At 35.3% G+C, this 26,403-nt stretch overlaps 1 protein-coding gene and 1 pseudogene across 1 annotated transcript; one reads left to right on the plus strand and one right to left on the minus strand.

Moving 5' to 3' along the window:
- Positions 1–11,224: 11,224 nt before the first annotated feature.
- On the minus strand, positions 11,225–13,184 carry LOC128204650 (uncharacterized; annotated as a pseudogene).
- A 707-nt stretch (positions 13,185–13,891) lies between these two features.
- Positions 13,892–15,805, plus strand: LOC128204651 (uncharacterized). Its single transcript, XM_052906052.1, has 3 exons — positions 13,892–13,938; positions 14,127–14,367; positions 14,495–15,805. The coding sequence occupies exons 1-3, from the start codon at positions 13,892–13,894 to the stop codon at positions 15,803–15,805; spliced, it is 1,599 nt and encodes a 532-aa protein (XP_052762012.1).
- The last annotated feature ends 10,598 nt before the right edge of the window (positions 15,806–26,403 follow it).

Consider the following 26,403-nt stretch of genomic DNA (forward strand, 5'->3'; position numbering starts at 1 on the left):
CCATGGCGCACTGCCTTGGAAAATTCAAAACTTCCTCGAGGAATTCTACTAGATGTTGTTATTCATTCTCTTATTATTAAGATTGTGTCACCATGTGTATGATTCTTTTTAAGAAGGTTCAAGCATTTTAACAATAATTTAAGTTCAAGAATAAAGGTTTACATAAACTTTAAGGGTTCATTTTAAAAACAAAACAAAAACAGGTTCGTGACATCATAAGTATCATGGCTGTAGTTTGCTCTTCGGTCTAAGAACGATGTAGCTTATCGGATTACTTGCTATTAATAACTGACCAATGCATGAAGCCGATGATGTATGAACCTAAATTTAAGTTTCTGTTCTTTAGTTATTGAATATCACCACCCCTTGTCTTCAAATTAAAGTTATACAGCAAATTCTGATGAATGTTTTGAAGTAAGTGTAAGGGTTTTTATTGCGTTCAAGTTAGATAATAAATTGCATTTTGGGTAAGAGATCCTACGGAAACAAAGTATGCAACCAAAAGGTTATAAGGCCGATATAAAATGATTGCAAGGTTTTCATCCCATTTTTAAGTCGGGGCGAGGAAGACATATAATTTTCTTTTTCTTAGATGACCGTTTGACCGCTGAATATGTGTTAATGCGCTTTCTTATTTAAGGGACATAAGGGACAATATACATGTGTTTCTAGACGAGCCAAAAACACCATTGGAACAATTTTCCTTTTTGTACATGCGAATATTTACATCGACACCGGCTAGTATGAATAAACGCCGTTCCCGAACAGTACCGGACCGATACGCAAATATAGAACCCAGTTCAACATTGTTATATGAGTCACAAAAATTCAAGGGGGCGGCGGAAAACGAGGGGCCGGGCGGGGGTGAAAATCTAGCGAATTAATTTCTGCGGCGCCTAACTGCGGTTTATATGCGCACAATATAGATGGATGCTTTTTAATGCTTTATTATGTCTGACTCTTTTGAATTTGACGATTAAAACGATATATGATTTGTGTAGAGATAAAAAATAAATGTGCATTTATATATGCCTATTTTACCCCCAAATTGATAGCCACGTGGCCACAAATGATCCAATTAAAAAGCGCCAAACTATTGCTCATTTATATTTTTACCATTAGACTACTATTATGTTTTTATTTTTTATCAATAGAGTTAAATGAGAAAAAGACAATATTGTAATTGTTTTTGTCCATCGTTATGATGCAAAGGTGTGTTAGTGCATTTCAGATATTGACATCGGGAGTGTATTACTGTATAAATTATAGTGATTAATCATTGTATTATTTTTGAATGGATTACATCGTGAATACAACTTTGAATAACACTTTTATGGTATGATATATTAAAGGGACGTTTTGAAATAAAAAGTTTAACTATCAAGCTCTCGATAAAATGAATTCAAACTTCGTAAAATTAAAATAGACTTTACAGTCATAATTTATTTACTGAATTCACAAGCGGATTTAGAGAGGGCGCGCGCCGGAAAGGGGCGCAACCGGCGCGCGTCCCCTCCAAAATCGTCCTAGTTTAATTTTATTTAAATATGGGAGAAAAAAACCCGCTAAAGACACTATTTCCGTTCACAAACTGTCAAATAGATATGAGTAAGTTCTCTTAAGCACCCATACAAAATGTTTATGCCATATGCTTTCGGTTCTGCTGTAGGGGCGTATGTCAAATGGTTGCGCTCCTAAGTTACGCCCCCTCTAACAATTGCTGGATCCGCCCCTGGTATTAATGATGGATGAATTAACTAATCGATGACAGCCAGTTGTTTACTTAATAGGCAGTTGACCAATTATGTGATAATTATACATAATTCAGCACATGGTTTAAATGGATTAAATGGATTAAATAACACATTTCCGCCAAGTAATCTCGAATAAATGCAATAATTCCTTTTTGTAGGCTGGCTCCATTGTCAGGAAAATACGCCACGTAACTTCTTAATTTAAACTCATTTTACGTTTTAACAGCAAAAATTTATTCAAAATCGGATTAAACGAGTCCAGATTTAACGAAACTCTGGATAAAACGTGTCCGGACATAAAGAAACTCAGGATTTAACGAATTTCCGGATAATTCGAGTCAGTATATAAAGAAACTGTGCATATAATGAACAAATATTTTGGCCCGATTTTCCTACGTCTTTATTCAATGTAAAAATACTGAAAAAAACGTACTCCGGTTACAACGAAACTCTGTATATAATGAACGATTGATTTCTAGTCCAAAAGGAAAAACATTACCTGTGCAGTGAAGATAATGTTTACTACGATATGGGGGAGGGGGATACCAAAAATAATGTGAAAAATGTTTTGTGTTTTTGTTGCTTTATTATTTCCACGTAAGTGAAGTACTTTCCCTTTAGATGCAGAACGCGACGTATTTTTGATGATCCTTTTAATTCCATTCTTTATTTCATTCAATTTTCGAACGTAAATGTTAAAAACTGCGATTTTATAATTTGTCAGCAGTCTTATATCACTGTGTTCCAGGTATTTACGGAAAGATTGATTCATTCCAAAAAAAAATAGAAAGAAAGTTGTCAAAACGGATACTCTGTGAGAGCGCAGCTTTAAATGGCAGCCTTCTCTCTCAGTTCTATCTGGCAATTCATTTTCCCCTCCACTTTGATTTGAACGCTAACTGCAAATGATAAAACTCTCTAAAATTGTTTGCGTAACTAGAATAATTATTGCAAAACAGAAACACACACAGACACACACAGTCACTATTTCTTAGATCGTCCAACGCTAATATCAGGCAAGTCAGTTAACATTTGTCAATTAAATGAATATCATGCAAAAATCCAATAGCTACAAATATTTCCATGTTTCTGCAGCCTAGCAAGGAATCTGGGTCAGGCTCTGGGGTCTAGTATTGTTTTTCATAACTGTTTTATCAATAGCTTCCAGCGCTAGTCTCGAGGTGAACATTTTCATAATTTCCCCCGTCGCGATTCACTGCTTTTGATGTGTGTGTTTTTTTTCTCATGAAAGTAAGCAAATGAACACAAATTCAACTCTTAAAAAATGCCAACAGAAAATATATGAACGAGTCACTTTAATCCATGAACTTAATGTGAAAACATATGCATACTATTAATTTATTTATTTATTCGTTCCCTCACTCACTCACTCACTCACTCACTCACTCACTCACTCACTCACTCACTCACTCACTCACTCACTCACTCACTCACTCACTCACTCACTCACTCACTCACTCACTCACTCACTCTCTCTCTCTCTCTCTCTCTCTCTCTCTCACTCACTCACTCACTCACTCACTCACTCACTCACTCACTCACTCACTCACTCACTCACTCACTCACTCACTCACTCACTCACTCACTCACTCACTCACTCACTCACTCACTCACTCACTCACTCACTCACTCACTCACTCACTCACTCACTCACTCACTCACTCACTCACTCACTCACTCACTCACTCACTCTCTCACTCACTCACTCACTCACTCACTCACTCACTCACTCACTCACTCACTCACTCACTCACTCACTCACTCACTCACAAACTCACTCACTCACTCACAAACTCACTCACAAACTCACTCACTCACTCACTCACGCACGCACGCACTCACTCACTCACTCAACTCGCTCGTCCGTCCGTCCGTCCGGAAATGCCCTTATCGACACCTCTTTTATAACAAAAACCTGTCATCGACAATTATCATGAACAGTTTATTCTTTAAATGCGCAAATACATGAAATAACTTGAGAATAAACTTCCTCACTGAAATGCAAGTACTGTCATTATCATTTATTTCGTTTTTAGTGTCTTTATGTCTTTATTTAATATCGGGTATATGATAACAAGAAACATTAGCTCAATGAGTTATTTTCCGACATGAATAACAAGCATACATACCATATCAAACATAACAATAAGCTTGTGACCTAGAAATAAAAGCATATAGTTTTAATTAGGTACAACTATTGGAACAAGTATTTAGAAACGCCATGCTCACATGTCAACTTGAATGTGTACGCTAACTGCAATTGATAACATTATCTACTGTTTTGTAATTAATGCGTAATTATAATTACTATTGCAAAACAGAAACACACACAGTCACTATTTCTTAGATCGTCCAAAGCTATTATCAAGCAAATCAGTTAACTTTTGTCAATTAAATGAAAAGTATGCAAAAATCCAATAGCTACAAACATTTCCATGTTTCTGCAGCCAGCAAGGAATCTGGGTCAGGCTCTGGCGTGTAGTATTGTTTTTCATAACTGTTTTATCAATAGCTTCCAGCGCTAGTCTCGAGGTGAACATTTTCATATTTTTTCCCGTCGCGATTCACTGGTTTTTGATGTGTTTTTTTTTCATGAAAATAAGCAAATTAACACAAATTCAATTCTTAAAAAATGTTAACAGAAAATATATGAACGATTCCAGTTAATCGATGAACTTGATGTGAAAACCTATTTATTTATTTATTTGTTTGTTTGTTTGTTGGTTTATTTGTTGGTTTGTATGTTTGTTTGTTTGTTTGTTGTTTGTTTACGGTGGCGGTGGCGGCCGCGGAAGTGGCAATTGCAGTGGTAGTAGTTGTAGTAGTAGTATAGTAGTAGTAGTGGTGGTGGTAGTAGTGGTAGTGGCGTTGTTGGTGGAAGTAGTGGAAGTGGTAGTGGTGGTAGTAGTAGTCGAATAGTAATTGAGGTGGTGGTGGTAGTGGTAGTATTAGAGGCGGTGGTTGTAGTTGTACCAAATACAAGATACAAGAGTCTTTTATTAATGTCGAGTACATAATAACAAGAAACATTAGCTCTGAGTTATTTTACGACATGAATAACAAGGATACATACCATATTAAAACATAACAATAAGCTTGTGACCTGGAAATGAAAGCATATAGTTTTAAATGGGTACAAATATTGGAAAATATATTTACAAACACCGTTCCTTATTGTACGTATGCATACAATTACAGAGAGAAAAATGGATTAGGACACTGAAAACAGTGAAAACATCAACTAGTTTTCCGGCTGGACGGGTAATCAACACGCGCAGTGCCGTTAGTTGTCATACCACTGTTAAATGGTTAGTTAGTTCTTTCAAGAGTATAACTCGTAAAACATTTTAAGGGCCGACAGCGATGCAAAAGTGGGTGTGGAAGGTCAAAAACTAAAACGTTTAAAAATGCTTGTTTGATTTAGTTTTGAGGAACGATCTTTTTTTTCGGGGGGGGGGGGGTTAAACATTTATTCTTGGCGACAAGTTTGCGGTTATTTAAGAATTCAACAAACTTTACATTATTTCGGAAAAGTCTGTCGACATTAGTACTTCGCATCGCTTGTTAACCATCCAAACCTCTGCCCAGCAACCGTCACCTACCAACGTGCTAGAATGTTAATCAAAAATGCCTTAACATAATACTTATACAAAAACTTGTCGAAAAAAAAACATATGTTGCTGTATGATTCGACAGAGACTATATAAATTTGAAACAATCATAAATAGATATAAGCCCGTGTTATTTAATTTGATAACAGTAAAACTGCAATTGCTCGAGGACACCAGGGACCGAGCCAAACCCTCGAGAGAAACGATGTTTCGAAAATCCCGAATTTCAATTTTCCAGTCTGTTATTAAATTTGTTTCCGTGTATTTTAAGTTTGAAATAGTAAAACCGACTGTTTACTAAGACACCGATTATGTGTTGCGTTGTGGAAATCGCTCATATGTTTAAAAGCTGTCGTATACTAACTTCTCATTTCAACATTTGTTTTCTTTTTAAGCATTTTCCAGGCATTAAACATACCTCGACGTACATACTTGTTTTCTCAATGTCATGTGTGCCGCCGATATTCTTAATCTCCGTAATTGTGATCTTCAGCCTTTCTGTTGTTGTAAGAAACTGTAACTTAAACGTAATTTCAATTTCTGGTTCGTCTTTATATTCTGAAGCAATATTCTGTTTCCCAAATGGCCCCATCCGAATTTGCATCAAATCTCTTGCCGCCTGGTAGCATCTTTCTATGCTTTCGTCCGAAAGTTCCCACTGTTGCTCGCTGTATGTTGTTGGCGGGGATGCTTGTTTGCATTTTCCGGCAGACGTTTGCGACTTCAAATATGGCTGAAAGTTGGAGAAAAGGTTCTCTTCGTCGCTCTCACCATCCGTATCGGATTTAGAAACATCAGGTTCAGTTTGTATCTTTCTTCCAACGAGATATTTGACAGCCTGTCTCCAAATCTCATCCAACTTTTGTTCATATAAAAAATATATTTGAAACTGTCCAGGTCAATAATTAGAATGATAAACAAACAAGGCTGACCTGCGGTTGTTGACTACTCGAAACAAGAACAGTATTCGTCCTTGTTTATTCTTATATTTATATCTTTTCATCAAAGTTGTTAATTGAGGGACTGAAATTTACAAAATACTAACAACTTGGCCATTTGTTGTTAACAGTTGGAAGGTTACTATCGGTCAATGTCTCAGTGTAATGTTTTCGGTGGTTTATACATTCTAAGATAAATGATTTGGTATTAGCGTAATTGCTTCAGTGCCGTACACCAGCGTGACGAAATAACTTATATATCTATCCGACTAGTTTACACATTTTATTGCTATGGACAGAAATAGTCCCAAAATAAAATAACTTTTTAACGAAAAATGCAAACGCTTGTGTTAATAATACATTTCACAACAACCACTTTTAACATGTTGATTAAACTTGCTGGCACAAATAAAGGTACACTTTTTATAGGAATGAATCGCAGTTTTAACATACCCGAAGATGTTGCGTTCATCAGAAAAAAACATCGTAAAGACAGAAAGACCGTTCATAGAATAAATGGAAGTTGAGGTGTAAATTTAAAAGCCTTATATACGCACATGTGTATATGACTATTATTCAATATAAGTACACTTATGTTAATGTTCAATATTACTGTACCCGATCATCAATAATAAAAATGCGTTTAACATGTCTTCTACTCATGCTGTTGCGTTATTATCTAGCCTGAATTAGTAAACGATTATTGAGTTGAGTGGAATTGAAAAAAATGTGAGGCATTTACATGTCCCAATAGCTGAAGTAAGACCGCACATTATAATTATGAGATTTGTTAACAATATCTTATATTAAAACAAAGACCATGTGCACTTCTTTTTCAATGAAGATCACGTGATTAGTAGATCGTCGATTTGTTCAACGGTTAGAGATGATGATGATAATCATTTCCGGTGGGGAGCAATGTAAATCATTGCGATAGTAAACGAATCTTCACCCAAATCGACAGGTAAAAAGCGACACTATTTGCGTTTGCAGTAACTACAGACGAAAAGTTGTAAATGAGCTTAGTGTTACACAGATTCCCAACGGACAATAAGCTAAGAAATGTGAGCACCAACACCGATAAAGAAGATTTCTGTCTATTTACACCATTAAAAGGGAACTGTTTCTTATATTTACACTTTTTAAGATATTTAACACTTTATGTCTATAAAACAAGTTTAAAAAACCTGTTCGCTTCTCACCAAAGACATTGTAAGTGTCCATTCAAACTAGCAAACCACTATTATTTATAACATAACTTACGGCGCATGAGTGATATAACCTCATGCAAAAAAAAATCATGAACTACTGTAATAACTTTGCAAATTAGGTAACTGCATCACAGAAAAATGTATACATACGCACTTCAAAAAATCATGTCGGTGTCAACAAACTCAGCTTCACTATGAAACGAATGGTAAATATGGTTGGGCTTATTCCAAACGAACGACTCCCTGATCTCAGCGCCATGAAACACCTCGTCCAGAAATTGAATGACAAATGTTCATAAGAACTATAGTATGCAAACATCGGTACACAGGATCATCGCATCTATAAACATATACAGCCACATAAATCCAGATCAACACAGTTAAGGAAATGTCCAGCATCATGTACTCCAGTGAAAATACCTTGTCTACTTCGTTGCAAAATGTTCATTCTAGGCAGTTGGCCAGCAATGCTCTTGAAAGTTCACACACAGTCACTGATTCACAATCAACTCACATGTCCTTGAGCAAAGGTGGCCAGCACGTGGTTAAGATGGTGTATATTTGTGAAATATGACACAAAAAATGTATTTAACTGAAAAACCCACTATATAAACATAATACACTAACAAGGTTTCCAGCTTCAAAACTGCCTGTTTTCCACATGACTTTAATTAAGGCTATTTTTTAAAGAGCATTTTCCGTTAAATTAATAAAACTAAGCATTATTATATAGCCAACAAATGTCTCTACCAAAAAACATTTACCTTAAAAACATTTGTTCACGCATATTTCCACAATCGCCGAACAACCTTGGAAATATAGTCCAGTTTTGGTTAGTCCATCGAGAAGTCGCAACACCATTTTTCGTCACTAAATCCGTACTTGACGCTAGTATCCGGGTTAACTATCGGTGCTTTTCGTTAAAACTATACATACACTGTTAATCGCACTAAGCCTGGCGCACAAATATTGTCTTAATCCAACATACTAACGTAAATAGTTTTTCTTTTACTTTCACCATAATTTGAGTTGACATTTTACTCAGTATTTCATCATCAAATATTTGTAACAAGCTATTTCATTGGTTGCTTCTGGTTCCCATATTGAAGACATTTGGTAACACAATAAGCGGTAACAAGTGATTTCAGCTGAGCCGACGTTGGTTCCCGATTTCGTCTAACCTGTAATATTGAGAAACGGTATAAAGCCAATTACGCACATGTACACATTTATATAAACAATAACAGTGCGTTATAATCGTCGCCTTTAGAATGAATAAACTTCAACAAGCAGCAATTGACATTTCGCTCGAAGGTCATAACCTTCTTTTGCTAGGATCAGCGGGTACTGGGAAATCTTTTGTCGTAAATGAAATTGCTAAACAATTGAAAGCAAGGGGAAAAACGGTCCAAATTACTTGTTCAACGGGCATTGCCTGCAACGTTTATAAGGAAAATGCATGCACGATTCACCAGTTCACTGGCATATCTGATGGCCGTTATGGGCCTACTGAAATAGTGGATGTTCTAAAAAACAATCCAAAATATGACTATGTTATTGACAACATAAACAAGGTTGATACTGTCATTCTTGATGAGTGCTCAATGATTAGTGAACAAGTGTTTAACACTATTCTACAAGTTTTTCAAATGAAAGATCCATCTGCTATCTTTGGTGGAGTTCAAATCATATTTTGTGGGGATTTTTTCCAACTTCCACCTGTCGCCAATACATCCTATGGCGACACAGGGAAATACTGTTTCCAGTCAAAATACTTTAAATCAGTGTTTCCTCATCGTGTTATTCTTAAAGAAACAATAAGGCAAAATGAGGAAAGTTTCATTAAGGCAATAAATGAGATCTCTCATGGAAAATCATCACAAGAGAGTGAACAATTTATTTTGGAATTAAGCAGGCCACTAACGTTACAAGAGGGGTCAAGAAGTGTAAAACTCTTTTCAAGAAACGATTATGTAGATGATTAAAATAGGAAATGTCTGTTCAATTTTCCCGGAACGATATTTGAGTTTCAGTCAACTGACACTGGAAGAGCAAAAGATCTTGCCAAAATTACTGCTCCTCGGCTATTATGGATAAAGAAAAGCTGCCCAGTTATACATCTGAGGAATTTGTCTAAGACTCTTGTCAATGGACTGAGTGGTTACGTTAGTGAAGTAGATGATTCTGGACCAGTTATAAATTTTCCATCAGTGAACCTGGTAACAAGGATACCCAAGGTCAAATTTACAGGTAAAGCCTTCCTTGAAGATGTTGAATTTTGGCTGTGCATATTTTTATGTTTGCTTGTAAAAATGAAAAATGTTAACTAATATTTTACAGTATTAAAGCTGCACTCTCACAGATTGAAAGTTTTGACAACTTTATTTTATTTTTTGTCTTGGAACACTCCAATTTATGCGAAAATACATAGAAACCAGTCATTTCTATATATTCAAGTTCAAAAAATGATGTTTTATTCATTTCTTCTAAACCAATATTTACACTGAAAGCCTTAAAAAATTAATTTTTGAACAGAAATAGGAGAAGCTGTGATCTGATGATTTGTGAGCAGAGTTTTATCACTGGTTTGCAGATAATTATGAACAAATTTCCTCATTCTAAGACAAAATATAAATAAAATTGTAAAAACAGTGTATCTGTGAGAGTGCAGCTTTAAGACAAATTTATAGCATTCAGACAATTTCAAGTCTCCTGAATGGGGAATCCCAACAATCCTTAATAAATTCCATTTTTATATATATATTCTATGTGTAAAAGGGTTTTTAATGTTAGTGTTTGCAATTTATCACATGATCACATTTTTAAATTTGAGTTTATAGTCAGGAGCTGAATAAAGACATAGCTGTAAGGGAGCAATATCCTCTGAAGCTTGGATTTGGCATCACCATCCATAAAGCACAAGGGATGACATTGACCAGGTTTGGAAGTTGAGATTTAGAACTTTTTATCCAGTGAGTAATTCAATTCAGACAAACCTGACAGCTTTGAGGTACAATATCCCCCTCCTAACCATGAAGAACACATTTTGAGTCCCAGTCAGGGACACTTTGTCATGGTTAGACAGAGGAAGCAGACTAGAAAGTGATTCTAGTCTAATTGTGTCATGGATAACAATGAATCCGAGTGCCATTTAGTATAATTATCTATATTGGTATCATCATATAAAATGTAATATACCTTCATGTATTTCAGTGTTGAGGTTGACTGTAGGGATATATTCAAGGCCAGTCATCTCGCTGTGGCAATGTCTAGGGCAACTACATCTTCTGGTCTCCGAGTGATAAACTTCCACCCCCGATATATCATTCCCCCTCCACAGTCTGTTATGGAGTTCATGAACGAGCCTTCCCAAGCCACAACTCCGGATATTAGTTGTTGCAGAGCTGTAAAAAGGTATATTTTTATTTGAAATGCATACAAAATGTACACAATATCACAGGTTGTAACAAATAAATGTAATGCAATGCAGTGCAATTATTGGGGCAGAGTCGCAAAGATTGTCCACCTCTCAACCCAGAGGGATTCAGGTTCGATCCCCGGCTTAACAAGGATTGTTCTAAGTTATCAAAAAACATTTTAATTGCATTTTAGATTTAATATAATGACCAAAGACATTAATTGATTATAGGAACATTATTTTTCAATTTACCTTTTACACCCTGATGACTTTAATACTGGAACCATTGCCCTGTTGCTTTTTTTCTTTTTGGTATCCTTTCAGTTTTCATCTCAACAGTAAATGGAATGGCGCTAGAGATGGGTTTCCCAGCATTTGATTTCCTGGATATTGTATTTTGTCCCACCAATATACTGTTAATGGTTTTTCTGTACTGCAGGGCATTGGGGTTTGTGTTGGCACCATTATAGGTGGACCTTTGTTGATTGAAAATGTTTTCAATAAAATCTGAATTTATCAGTCCTGGTGTAATGTAAATTTCTCTTGACATTTTCAGGACACACTCACAGAGCATTAGAAAACCTTGAATACAAGACTGTATGTCTTCATGACACTGTGTTGACATCAGTTTCTTGGCCATTTCTTTCTTGCTTATAGAACTTTCATATGTGTGTCTTTCCCATTCTAGAAACCATTGGCTCACGTCTTTTAATGTAGTTAAACGAGTGTCATCGTATGTTTTAATTGGTCGCATGTCCCGAAATATTGATACCATCTGGGAAGTTTGTTCTAAGAGTTCTATTACCCCATTCAGTACTTCTCCTTTTTCCCCAAGACTGTTCTTAAATTGATTGAGTACATGTAGCATTTCAGTGTTTAACACATCTTCCGCAAGATGGTTCCTCATTTTCAATTGTGAATCTGGGAAAATATGTTCATTGGTTAACTTTCGATGAAGTTGAAGGCTGTTTTGTTGGTCCCATTTGTAGCAATCAATAAACATTTGCCATTGTACAGTATAACCACTGGGAAGTGTTAAGAGTCGAGTAGATTTGTTAGTAATACCACTTTTAATGATGTTATTTCTGACCTTTTTTATGACATGTGAGATGTCCATCATAAAAATAACTGGTTGAGATGTAGAAGGATTAAGTGAAAGGAATTTGTAGTTTTGGTAATTGTTTTCTCCTACACATATATGCATGAAGGATCTGTTGCATGATGCTCCATCCATGCATGTATACAATACTTTAAATCCATATGTCCATAGAAGTTGCACTGCTTTCCAAAATAATCCATAAAGTTCAGAAGCTTGAATGTTATGTGTTATAAAATGTGCTATGGGGAAGCGAAACCCTGTTATCCCTAGATATAATAGCTGCAGGACATGCGTGCCCAGGTGTTTATCAGAACTTCCTTTTCTCAATGTGTTACACAAATCTCCTTCTTCTCCAAGATCGGTAAATCCAACTAATTCAACAACATCACCATTTTTATTGATTTGAACATCACTTTGAATTGACATCTCATCAAATATGAGCCCACCTATCATTCCATTTTCTGGTATGTTTCTTCTCTTTGCTTCATCTAGCATCCACTCAAACATGGTGTGGTCAAATCCAGGATCTTGTTTTAGTTTGTTTTTGTACATGATCAGTGTAGAAGCTGATGGAAGAACCAACATTTTTGAAAATACTAACATTTCATAACTTTGGGGACTTCTATTATAAAGTTGAAGACATGTTCCTATGAACGATTTTGACCACCTACGGCCCCTTGGGTCTCTGGAAATGTTTTTGGACTGTTCTAAGAATAACTGCACAAGTTCAGGATTTGCATTTTTAATAGATGCTTAATCCTTTCAACATCTTCATTTTCACTATTCTCTGGTATTCTATTTTCTTTGTTTTCACTTCCAGAAGAAAAGGTCATTGTTCGACAAATTTTACATGTCATTGATTGTGTCCCAAATGATACCAGTCTAATACATGAAACAGATCTGATGGCCCTGACTGATGGAGTAATGCTATTATTCTGAAATTGTTCGAGAATATGGAAGCGACTTACTATTATGTTTTTATTTATTTCAACACCTTCACATATTTGTAATTTTTCAACGATTTTGCAAATGTTTTCAATACTATCTTTTTCAAAGAAATACTTGTTTGTGACATGAACATTTTCAAGGTTAACACTCTTGCCACTGACAGATAATTCCCATGTTCTGTCATTATAAAATGTTATTTTCTTTGTAATTGCATTGCCATTTGAAAAACAGCCACTTTCTGTTGAACAGCTGATTTCTTTTTCACAAATGTTAGTAACAACAAATGACTTAGGGATATATTCAGCAATTTCCTGGAAGTTTTGAGAGTGATTGGTAATCAGTTCATTCAAAGGATTAATAGCAATTCCTCTGTAACATGTCAACCATGATTTATTAAGTCGCTTTCTGACACGCTTCACTTGCGGGTATACTGAAACTAAATTGTCGAGCAATATTCGCATTCCTGGAATGGCTTCAATACATCCAGACTATTTCATTTCAAAAGTGAATCTATTATATAGCGCATTCACTTCTATTTCACTCTTTGCCTCCGCAGTTAGCTTTTCAATCAACCTGAAAACAAAAGTTTTGATTTAAAAAAAAGTGAATACAACATAATGTTTTAACCCTCCCCCCCCCCCCCCATTAAAGGTTGTAATCTCATAAAAGGACTGCTTTAATATTAAATTGCAAGTGAATATATCAATACAATTATATTCCATTTTAATAAGGTTGATGATAGTAGTTTTAAAGTTGCACTGTCACAGATTGAATGTTTTGATAAAAAAAAATCGTTGTCTTCATGGCTTAAAGTGTTAGAAACACTTTTGATATTAAAAAAATGGCAGTTACCCAAACAATTTAGATCTTTTCTATTGTGACTTATCTTATATGACTGAATTAAAAGCACTGATTCCAAAATCATCTGATATTGATGTGTAAAAATTGTCAATCAGTGAGAATGCAGCTTTAAAAGATACTGTAAATTTATTTATGCACGGATCTTATTGTATCCTATCGGACCCAAATAATTGCATATTAGATGGGATTTTTGTGAGATCATGTTGACATAAATATAACTTTCAACAGTATTACAAAAAAAAATGTTTTGTGTCTCTCATTTCAGTTTAACATGCGATGATGGCTCTGATTTCAAAGAGACAACAGAATGTCCGGAAGACAATGAGGACCAGCCACAGATTGAAGATGTTGATATAGAGGCTACCGAAGATATTGAAAATCTCGATGATGACTTCAACAGGATAATAGCATCAATTATATCTATTGACGCTGAGGCTATAGAATTTGAGATTCCTGAACAATTCAACATCACCACAGTAATAGAGAATATGAAATATGAAAAAGAAGTAAATGAAAATCATCAATGCATTAATGAAATTCTTGACAAAATTCATCAGCCAAAATTATCAATATTCGTGAAAAAAAATATTCCTTAAATTTGCTGAGATTGTAACAAAATTAACACGAAACAAGAAATCATCTACAGGAGTACCAGAAGCATGTTTAGCAAAATATTATCGATTGTCTCATGAGTTCACTACAAGTGCAGATTATACATTAAGTTGTATTGACTTGTTTGGAGATGAATGTTCATTTTCTGACCATCACCGCATTGTTTGTTATAATATTGTTGAAGCAATTAGACTATTCTATTTGAAACAAAAAGTTGACCTTTTGAAAATTACCAAAGGAAATATACCAAAACGCCAAGTTACTGATGCATCGAGAGCACGGATCAGATATGTTGCAGGTTATTGTCTTGCATCTTTGAGAAAGAAATACACTAAAATTCAACACAGTAATTTGTATTCTAAAACAAAAGAAGGTCAAGACATTTACAGTGAAGCCAAATGCACTGTCTCAATCCTTAATACATTAAAAGAAGAGGAACACTATTTAAAGGCCAATACAAATGAACCTGAATCACTTCTTGATGTTGAAAGAAGACAATATTCATCAAGGGGCCTAACAAATGTCACTGATAGTCTGTTCAATTTCTTTGTTAAGTTAACAGAGGAGTGTATGGCAGTTTTTGTACATGAAAATCTAATGACATTTGGAAAATCAATGTACAATATGTGTCTTGATCACATAAAGCAAAACCAGAGTTTGTATCCACTTTTCATTTCTGTGGTTGTGAACAGTTGCTCAATGGCAGGAGTTGTTGAATTTGATGAAGATCAGGATATCAACAGTATTCTTGAAAAAATGGTTCTGATTTCATCACAGACATGCAGTATATTCAATGAATTGATACAAAAATATCTAATGGTTTTACTATCACAATTCCGTAAGGACTTTAAATCATCCCTTAGAGTCGAAAAAACGATGGCACATCGCAAACAAATTAAGGTTTCTAAGCAAAGTAAGGATAAAAGTAAAGTGTCAGAGACAATTCCTTCAAAGCGCCAAAAGGTCGCAAAAACTCGTACAAAGACAGGATCTATCCACACTAATGAGCCACACATTGGCCCAATTGAGGAGTCACAACCATGCCCTTTAAATGAGCCACAACCTGGTCCATCGAAGGAGCCACAGCCAGGTCCGTCTACTGAGCCACAGCCAGGTCCATCAAAGGAACCACAGCCTGACCATACACATGAAACAATATCTGATGATACAGATTTGTGCCAAAAGTGTTTTTCGGAAAGAGAAGAGGAATGGATCCAATGTGATTCATGCAATAGTTGGTTCCACAGACAGTGTGCTGGATTAAAAAATCAAAGACTATGGAAAAAATTCATTAAAGATGAAATTTCTTGGTTTTGCAATTGTTGCAAATAAGAAACTGAAGTCTGTTTTAAAATGATGATTTTGTAAATGACTTGTAATATTCTATATCAATAAGACTCATTCTCAGTTTAAACGGTTTATATTAAAGTTACACCAGGAAATGCATATGAATAAAAATATCAGTGTAGTACACATCTATTTCAGTGTTTCAGTTTTAACATTCTTATTTTAAAACTTGTTTGTTTCTATGGTGGCTTTCTTATGAAATTGCATTTCATCTCAAATTATTTAAATGTTTTGCAGACAGAAGTAAATTGATAAATCATATAGTAACCAGTGAATTGAAAATACAGGCTCAATGTCTAGAAATACGCTAATTAAGCCACTTGTGATAATATTTGATTAACAAAGTCTGACAAGTTGAAATGCATTAGGGATATGATCATACTGTATAAAGTGCAGTTTGCATTAACCGATTCAAGGTAGGGTGGGGGTGGGGCGCCCCCAATGTGTTTGTGTAGTGGGGGGTGGGGGTGGCGGTGGTCGGGTATGAATAAATGAACAGAAACAAGGAATTTCTTTTTTGGGGGGATGGGGGGAGGGTGGTGCCGCCTCCCCCCCCCCCCCCAAGACAAATCTTTATGTTTGTTTAAATACAGGAGATGAAATGATAAAATGTAATACATTTTGCCAAAAATGCACCATTTTGTGTTTTTGTGTGTATGTGTGGGGGGGGACCATGAACCCCCCTGCCGTCACTTTAAACCAATTATTTTTTTTTTCTGAGGGGGGGGGCACAAGTCAAAATGTCACTCATCCTATTAAGTAATGAACCAGTCGATTGTAACCACGCCCCACCCCCCTCCGTTTGGGGAATAGTGGGGACTTTGACTTTGGGATGAACTTATGGTAAAATCCCCGCCAAATGCCCCCGCGCCCAAGTGACCTTAGGGTAGGCCCTTTCACCGCTATATTTTGCGCGAAGACAAAACCACCGCATTCATCCGGTACTGCGGGCCACAAAAGACACGGTCCATTTCCCTCGAACCTTGGGGGGGGGGTGCTGGTAATAATTGACTGGTGCATAACTACCCCTCTTATGTAAAGCGAATCCTGGATTCATCCGTGGTGTGTGTGCAATACTACCAAGTTGTTGCCAAGAAGGAATACCATAAGTCAGTATTGACAACCCACACAAGAAAAATTAAAGGGTTAGGGGGTGGGTGGTGTTGGCATTAAACATCTGGTTTTAATTGAAATCAAAGCCATGTCTTCTTTGACCCGTAAATAAGGTAAACACATACAAATCACCATTAACCATTACTCAAAGTGCTTCCCTATTATTCTTACCAGTTGACAATCATTGTATATGATTGTTGTCAAAGAACGCTTAAAGATTAAATCAAAACATGCAATGCCGAAAAAGCAAACATGAATTTGGCGCCGCCAGAAATATTTGTTTACAATAAAATTGTCCCGGCTTCAAATTCTTACCTTTGTTGAACAGCGTAGTAAACTGGGAGCAAATCAGTCGACCAATGAAACGACGCGTTTCAAACACAGACTTTAAAAGATCACGTGATAATGGCTTATACCGATGTGTTTATTTTATTGAAAGAAAAACTATTTTACGTTAGTATGTTGGATTAAGACAATATTTGTGCGCCAGGCTTAGTGCGATTAACAGTGTATGTATAGTTTTAACGAAAAGCACCGATAGTTAACCCGGATACTAGCGTCAAGTACGGATTTAGTGACGAAAAATGGTGTTGCGACTTCTCGATGGACTAACCAAAACTGGACTATATTTCCAAGGTTGTTCGGCGATTGTGGAAATATGCGTGAACAAATGTTTTTAAGGTAAATTTTTTTTGGTAGAGACATTTGTTGGCTATATAATAATGCTTAGTTTTATTAATTTAAAGGAAAATGCTCTTTAAAAAATAGCCTTAATTAAAGTCATGTGGAAAACAGGCAGTTTTGAAGCTGGAAACCTTGTTAGTGTATTATGTTTATATAGTGGGTTTTTCAGTTAAATACATTTTTTGTGTCATTTTGTATATTTCACAAATATACACCATCTTAACCACGTGCTGGCCACCTTTGTCCTTGAGCACATCAATCAAAATGACAAAAAGTCATGCTGTAATCGACCAGCAACAATGCGAATTCTCACTATTAAAAGCGACTAAGACGCTGACTTATGCTCTTTTTAAACTTCAACCGCCAAATGACATGTACACACTCGCGTGATTATTAATGACGTCACGCAGTTATGACATTGCTCTTATTATTGATCCGTTACTTTCAAGGGATTGAAATATGTTTTTTGTTGTTTTAAAAGCTGCATTCCACAGATTGAACGTTTTACCAATTTTTTTAATTGTTGTATTTGAACGAGCCAATTTTTGCGAAAATATAAGACTGCTGACAAAAACTTAGATCGCATTTTTTTTTAAATTAAGTTTTAACAATTAATGTTTTCATTAATTAACGTTCATAACGGTTTGAGCCATAAAACATTAATTTCCGAACATATATATGAACATCTGCGATCTGATTTTTTGTCAGCAATCTTTTATCATTGGTTTGCAGATATTTACGCAATTTCCTCTTTCCAAGACAAAAAATAAAAAGTTGTAAAAACGGTATATATGTGAGAGTGCAGCTTTAAGTAAAACCTTTTGAAATCGGTTGTTAATTGAGACACGATTTATGTTTTTTATTGTTTATTAAATGTTTTTATGTCTGGTTATTTTCTTTCCTGCGGATGAAGCATCTTAATAATACAATGTAAATTATTCGCACTTTGATAAGAGAAGTGTATTGAAGAAACGCTGAGCTAGATTTCGACCGTAAATTAGTTATGTTATAAATAGAATTCCAAATAGGAGTTTATTTAGGATCAAATTTATTAAACTCGTCATTTAAAAACGATAAAAACGAGGCACTGCTGAACTTGTTTAATAAATTTGATACAAAATAAACACCCATTTGAGATCCTCTATATAAAACATTTGTTTTCGAATATTCCGTAAAACAGTGTAAATAGTAATAGTATTAGCAAAATAGGGCGAATGTTTGAAAGCCGAAATCTCGGAACTCCGGGGATTTTCCTCCAAGGCCTGTCGGATACCGCTGAGTAGGTATGATTGCTCGCCACTCATATTAAATTATATTGAATGCCGGACCAAAAAATATCACCAGAATGTGACGAAACTGCGTTCGAAGTTTTCGTTATCGCCAAATTGGACATGCGAAACAGTAATGCAGAATTGTGCATTATAGTTCATCGTTTGTAAACATCGCTACGTAGTGTTTTTTTTTTTATACATATATACTTAAGCATTATAATTCATGTATTTCACTCGTTCATCTTTGTAAATATTTTTTAAATTGTAGTTATGATTGCTTGATGTCAATATGATAGAATAATGTGCAAGATATTTTCTTTTTCAATTTATTACAATGTAAATGTCCTTAAACTTATTTATTTATTACACCAAACGTACAAGTTGAGGGCCTTTGCTAATATTTTTTTCGTATGCTTATTTCGTTGTTTTGTGTTTATTTGAAGTTCAACCTACGTCAAACATCATTACATATACGCTTTTTATATTTTATAAAAGTTCATGTTGTTGAATTCATGTTGAAAGGGAACTAATGTTTTTAGTGATTCTTCTTTCTGCACGTTTATATTTGATAAGTAAAAAAATGTGCGTTAGATAACAGAGTGTTTTTTACCGTGTTTTGTGTCAATACACTCAAGTGCAGCCAGTGTCCATTGGTGTTTAAAAGTGTGCCCAATATAAGGTGTTAGTGGCGGATACGTGCGTGGTCAAATAATGACTCTCAATCCAGGGAACGCCGCTTCGATTCCCCGCCGCTCCACTAAAATACAAATCGTATTCCGGGAGGGACGTTTAATGTGACAGTGATATACACTGGTGCATGTTCAAGAACCAGGGAAGCTCTAACCTGGGTTATATTCTGTCTATGAACTATTCCCCAAAAACATAAAATGACTAACAATCTTATCGGAGAACTCATCAAATTGGCACGGCCCGAGTGCGAGTATAAATAAGCGTACACACCACTAAGGTTACATTGAGGCGAAAATCTATAATTACACTGTTTTAATCAATTGGACGCATCAGCAAAGTTCGTTTTAACAGTATATTCCATATTGTTTATGTAAGTAGTACACAGCAAACTGCTGGGACAAACATTGTAGTTGCGCACTAACAATGTCGTCTGATACAAAATAATGATACAGTTTCTAAACCGAGCAAATCTTCATCTGTCTATATGTATATGTGACAACTTTCTTTCAAAAGTCTAAAACAGAGGTAAATATGATGGAATCAGTTGTTTACGTTTCATAAACAATATTGAGCGCGTGAATGCCGAACATCAAAATTTCATTAGAATATTCGCGTATCTTTGTTTACATTTAGGCATCTGCAGGCAAGCAGTCAATACAATCAACAAGAGTGTATATATATAAATTATTAAAGAATTATGAGGGACGGGAAAGCATGAATACGTTTTGTTCACAAATCGGAAAAAAATCTGGATACGCACCCTTTACATTATACATAACTTATATAAATATATAACTTAGTTAGGTCCAAATTAGACTTAAAATTAATCTTAAAATTGCAATTATTAACATTATAACGTTAGGTGAGGCTGAGTAGTCATAAACTAGTTAAACCCCCAGTAAACTCGTTTTCACTGACTGTTCCAAATTGGAATTCCCAATGTTTGGGCAAGGGAGAGGTTGATTGTATATAGTGCAAACTAGTCAAACGCACAATGAACTCCTTTTCACTGACCGTTCCACGGCAGTAATCGCAATGTTGGGAAAAGGGTTAGGTTAAGTGAATATATTGTAAACTATTCAAACGCACAATGAACTCCTTTTCACTGACCGTTCCACGGCAGTAACCCCAATTTTGGGACAAGTGAGAGGTTAAGTGAATATAGTGTAAACTTGTTAAAGGCACAATGAACTCCTTTTCACTGACCGGTCCACGGCAGTTACCCCAATGTTGGGACAAGTGAGAGGTTAAGTGAATATAGTGTAAACTTGTTAAAGGCTCAATGAACTCCTTTTCACTGACCGGTCCACGGCAGTTACCCCTATGTTGGGACAAGTGAGAAGTCGAGTGAATATAGTGTAAACTTGTTAAAGGCACAGATTACTTTCACTGACCGTTCAATATCGGTAACCCCGATGTTCGGACAAATTGAGTAAAAAGAGTACAAACCAATCCATCACACATATGACTCCTTTTTACTGACCGTTCATCGGCAGCTAACCAAATGTTGGGACAAGTGAGAGGTTGACCGAATAGAGGGTTAACTAGGTAATAACGAACATCATGAAGTCTTTTCTTTTTTAAAGTAAGCAAACCGTTCTTCAATTATAAAACCGAACACAAACTCAAAAGCAATACTTTTTAAGCATATATTATAACAAATATACACAGTTATACAATACATCGTTATTCCCACAAACCATTGACAGGTAGTAGGTCAACACTGAAAATAAATAAATGTCTCTGCTGGTTTTCAATCAAAGGTGGTGAAACGAAATATTTGAAACATTTGTTAAACAACGCATTGCAAAAAGAACACATTGGCCAATTTCATTAATACAAGGTCGTCTTACGCTGGTCACATTAGTCGACACAGTCGCGTTTTACTTGCAGGCTGGAGCAAGTCTGAAATTTTCCGTTATTATATCCTTAACCGTTTGCCGTTGATCATAAGCTAAGCCGACGACAGACAAACGGCATGAAGCTAGTCATTATTCAGTTATTGCGTTTTAGCCCGTCTAATGCCGGTTCACGCCGCTAATGCAATAACGTCGTACCATGATTACGCGATGCGTGCGGGCCGTTATGAGTGATAAATATTAAAAAGTATATTACCCGATGCGGGCCGCTAAGAATGAATACTTTTTTTAAAAAAAGAAGGTTACCCGATGCGGGCTGCTAAGAATGAATAATTTTATGAGGAGGTTTACCCGATGCGGGCAGTTATAAATGATAAATATGAAAACGTATGTTATCCAATGCGGTCCGCTATGAATGATGAATTTATAGAAGAATGTTACCCGATGCGAGCCGTTATGAACAAAAAAGTATGTTACCCGATGCGGGCCGTTATGAATAATACATATTGAGATAAATGTAACCCGATGCGAGCCGTTATGAATGGTTTTTATTAAGAAGTATGTAACCCGATGCGGGCCATTATGAATGGTTAATATTAAGAAGTATGTTTCCCGATTCGAGCCGTTAAGAACAATAATAAAATAAGTAGGCCGTTATGAATGGAACATATTGAGAAGCATGTTTCCCGATGCGGGCTGTTATGAATTATAAATATATTTAGAGCTAAATAAAAAAGTAATCATCTTAATTCTTACAGACCCGCGACCTTCTCGCTTGGAGCAGATTCTAGTGTTAATTGCTTCTGTAAAGCAGTTTTCTGAAGTGATATCAATGTCTGTGAGCGATACATTGACATCTCCAAGCCTGGAAAAACTTGTTTTCCGACCGCATGCTGCATTCCGCGAGTAGAGGATTAGTCGAAGTGTCATCAGATGCATCTCGTCAAGGTCGAAGCCACCAAAATACATCACTTTATCAAATCGGACACTGTCCCTTCCCATTTCAACATTTGTCTTATTTCGGAGCATTTTTCCAGGCATAAGACATGCTTCGACGTACATACTTGTTTTCTCAATGGCATGTGTGCCGCCGATATTCTTAAGCTCCGTAATTGTGATCTTCAGTCTTTCTGCTGTTGTAAGAAACTGTAACTTAAACGTAATTTCAATTTCTGGTTCGTCTTTATATTCTCGAGCAATTTTCGGTTCCCCAAATGGCCCCATCCGAATTTGCATAATATCTCTTGCTGCCTGGTAGCATCTTTCTATGTCTTCATCCGAAAGTTCCCACTGTTGCTCGCTGAATGTTGTTGGCGGGGATGCTTGTTTGCTTTTTCCGGTAGACGATCTCGACTCCAAATATGGCTGGAGGTTAGAGAAAACGTTCTCTGCGTCACTCTCACCATCCGTATTTGATTTAGAAACATCGGGTTCAGTTTCTCTGCATTTTCCGACGAATTTTGTGACAGCCTGTCTCCAGATCTCTTCGAACGTTTGTTTATATGAGAACATATCTTTTCAAAGTGTCGATTTTAGTTCAGTTGTTAGAATGATGAACAAAAAAAGCTGACTTGCGACTGCTGACTTCCAAGCAAGAATAGTCCCCTTCTTCGCTGATTCTAACATTTATATCTCTTTATCAAAGTTGTTAATTTGGGGACTGAACTGTACAAAGCACTCACAGCTTGGCCATAGTTGTTAAGGATTTGAAGATTCCTATTGTTCAATATCTAAGTAAAACTTTCTACGCATTCGCTGATTTATACATTCTTAGAGTCATTATTTGGTGTTTTAAGCGTTAACATCAATATGAATAAGAAGGGTGTTGATATGCTATCTAAACTTCTGTAGACCATGTTGAATTCATTTGCAATTATTCATTCCTTTTACACACACCCTGTAGCATCGTTTCTTAACTTTTCAAAAATAAGAAATAAAGATTTGAAGAAAAATTTGAAAAGATTTCTCAAAAACAAAAAGATATATGACTTAATTGTTCATAAAGATATTATTTTAATCCTTGGGTGGTATTCAATATCAAATTAATCATTATCACGGTTATATGCTTTCATCGGTAAATATTCGCAATTGCCGAAAGGCAGTAAACAGAATGAATGGAAGTCGAGGTGTGAATTATAAGCTTAATATACGTTCAAGTATAACTCGCTATTATTTAATGTAAGAACACTTGTGTTCTTTATATAATTTTCACTTTTACTGTACCGGATCAATAATTTACATGCGGTTTACATAATACAAATCATCCATTCATGTTGTTGTAATTTTTAATGTAACCTGAATAAGTAATTAAACGGGAATTGATTTGAGTGGAGTTGAAAAATAGGTGGGGCATTTTCATGTCCTTTAGCTGTCGTACGAACGCCCTCCAAAATTATGTGCTTTATTAATACAATATATATTAAGTGAAATACCATGTGCAATTTTTGCCAATGGTGATCACCTGATAAGGAGATCACTCGGTTTGTTTAACAGTGAAGAAAATTAATATCAGAGTGTTTCAGCGCAAAGGCATTTGTATTTCAACGCCGAAGTTTTTGTGATAAGTCGCTTTTTTAACTAAACGAATAACATTCTTTATCCCCTCCGCCCTACAGAAAATGATGATGATGATGATGGTGATGATGGTGATGATGGTGATGATTATGACGATGTTGATGATTATACATATAATGATAATGCTGCTGCTGTTTCTGCTGCTGCTGCTGCTGCTGCTGCTGCTGCTGATGATGATGATGATGATGATGATGATGATGATGATGATGATGATGATGATGATGATGATGATGAAAATAATGATGATGATGATGATGCTGATGATGATGATGATGATGATGATGATGATGATGATGATGATGATGACGACGACGATGACGACGACGACGACGATGATGATGGTAATGACGATGATGATGATGATGATATGATGATGATATGATGATGATGATTATGATGCCATAACCAAAATCGACAGTTTAAAAGCGACACAATAGTTGCATTTACAATAACTGCAGAGAAAAAGTTATGAATTAACTTAGCGAAAGCGATAACATCCGAGCACAAATACCGTTAACGCAGTTTTTTTGTGTATATTTACACATTTTAAAGAGAACCGTTTTTTTCTATTTAGCCTTTTTTTAAATAACCACTTTATGCCTATTAATATCTGTCCACCTCCAACTCAGGAGATTACAAGTGTTCATTCAATTCAGCAAACCAATTTTTGTATAAAAAAGGCGCCACGGGTTTAACTATTGTCAACTGTGTTTAAAATTGTTTTTTCTGGGCCGGATGCCTCTATTTACAATAATTAGACTTCAGTTGAGTTGAGTCGAGTATGGTAGAAGAAAAATACGAATGTTTGTGTAAGTTTCTGTACCAACATAAATTCACAAATTCTTATTTGAAGTTTTAATTTTGTTTAATCGTAACAGAACGGATCAAAATAGACATACATTGTCAAATAGTAAAATGTTCGATAGAAATTCTGTTCGTAAAAAGAAAATTGATTGTTATAAACTTAAATTGCATGAAGTACATGCCTTAAAGAAGACTAAACATTTAGAATTTAGGATAAATTTTAATGAAGAATTTTACAACTTAAATCAAATTGAACACTTTCCATGAATATTTTGAAAGTCTTGAAAGTGTTGCTTTTAATTGTACGAATGGATGATTTTTGTGAAAAGATCGATTTTCATAAACTCAAATATTACTTTTACAGAACTAGATCAAACTATTAATGCTAATGAAATTTTAAATGCTGTAATGTGTCCTAAAAGGGAATAAGCCTTAGAAGGTGATTTTTATTGAATGAATATTTCGTTGAAAATAGTATCCAAATAGTTAAGCGATATATTGATTTGTAGTCTTCCCTGATATATTGATCGAATGGATTATAATCCAATTCTATAAAACGAATAGAGTTCACAGTGTCAATAATCAAAGAAGTATGACTCTCGTTAGTGTATTGTCTAATTTTCTATCACTGATTTCGATTAACGCATTGAAAAGTGTTTAGACGATCATAACATTGTTTCGTTCGCATAATTCGGATTTCGAAAATGACATTCTACTGTTGTGTTGCTGGAATGTTTGAATTATTTTTACTTAATTGAAAACTAACATCTGTATGTTTTATTTGTCGATATGATGAAATGTTTTGATTCTATTTATAGAACTGCCTTATGGCTGAATAGGTATAAACTTAGTATCCAAAGCAAAAAAAATCGAATTGTTCGTAACAGGTAAAACAAGAAATATCCTGTGTCAAATCATGCTGTATCTGCTATTTTAATTATGCTGTTGGCTTACGCCAAGGGGAAGTTATGCCACCTTTTTTATTGTTTATGTTGAAGGTCTTGATTTGCATTTATGAAGTTAATTTGATTCAGGTTTGCAAATAGATGATATAGTATTTATTATATTATTGTTTGCATATCTAGGGCCATTGTAGGAAAGACGCCTATCGAAGTACAGAACCATTTAGACACTTTGCATGAGTGTTATAGTGAAGTCGGGCCTAAACTTAAAACTAATAACAAGTAAGCGTGGTGGATTATTAGCCACTGAGCATTGGACCTAAAAATGGGACCTTAATGACATTGTAAAATGTTACCTTGGAACTAAATTCAATTATAAAGAGATCTTTGCTCTTAACCAAAACTCTTGATTGGTGAAATTCTAGAGGCCATGATTGTCTGTTTATTTGTAGTTGATTCTGATGATATAATCCTAAAACTTTGCAGTATTGTAAAAGCGGTAAAACAAACTGGGTGTCGAATGTTAAGCATTGTAAGATTGCATGGTTTCTCTCTTTCCGATGCTAATGTCCATATTGATTGTCAAATATGTTAAATGATTTTAGAAGTATACTAAAAGATACTTTTTATCAGTGTTGGCTCGGTAAGCTGATTTTTTTAAATTATATATAAACAAGGTAAAACTT

Source organism: Mya arenaria, chromosome 10, assembly GCF_026914265.1.
Source record: "Mya arenaria isolate MELC-2E11 chromosome 10, ASM2691426v1".
NCBI lineage: Eukaryota > Metazoa > Mollusca > Bivalvia > Myida > Myidae > Mya > Mya arenaria.

Excerpts from the sequence above, each read along its gene's own strand:
- LOC128204651 (XM_052906052.1), top strand. The coding sequence starts at position 13,892 with ATGACTGAATTAAAAGCACTGATTCCAAAATCATCTGATATTGATGT. Across the intron at positions 13,939-14,126 it reads AAATCATCTGATATTGATGT|TTTAACATGCGATGATGGCT; the intron begins GTAAAAATTGTC and ends CTCTCATTTCAG. Across the intron at positions 14,368-14,494 it reads ATATGAAATATGAAAAAGAA|AAATCATCTACAGGAGTACC; the intron begins GTAAATGAAAAT and ends ACACGAAACAAG.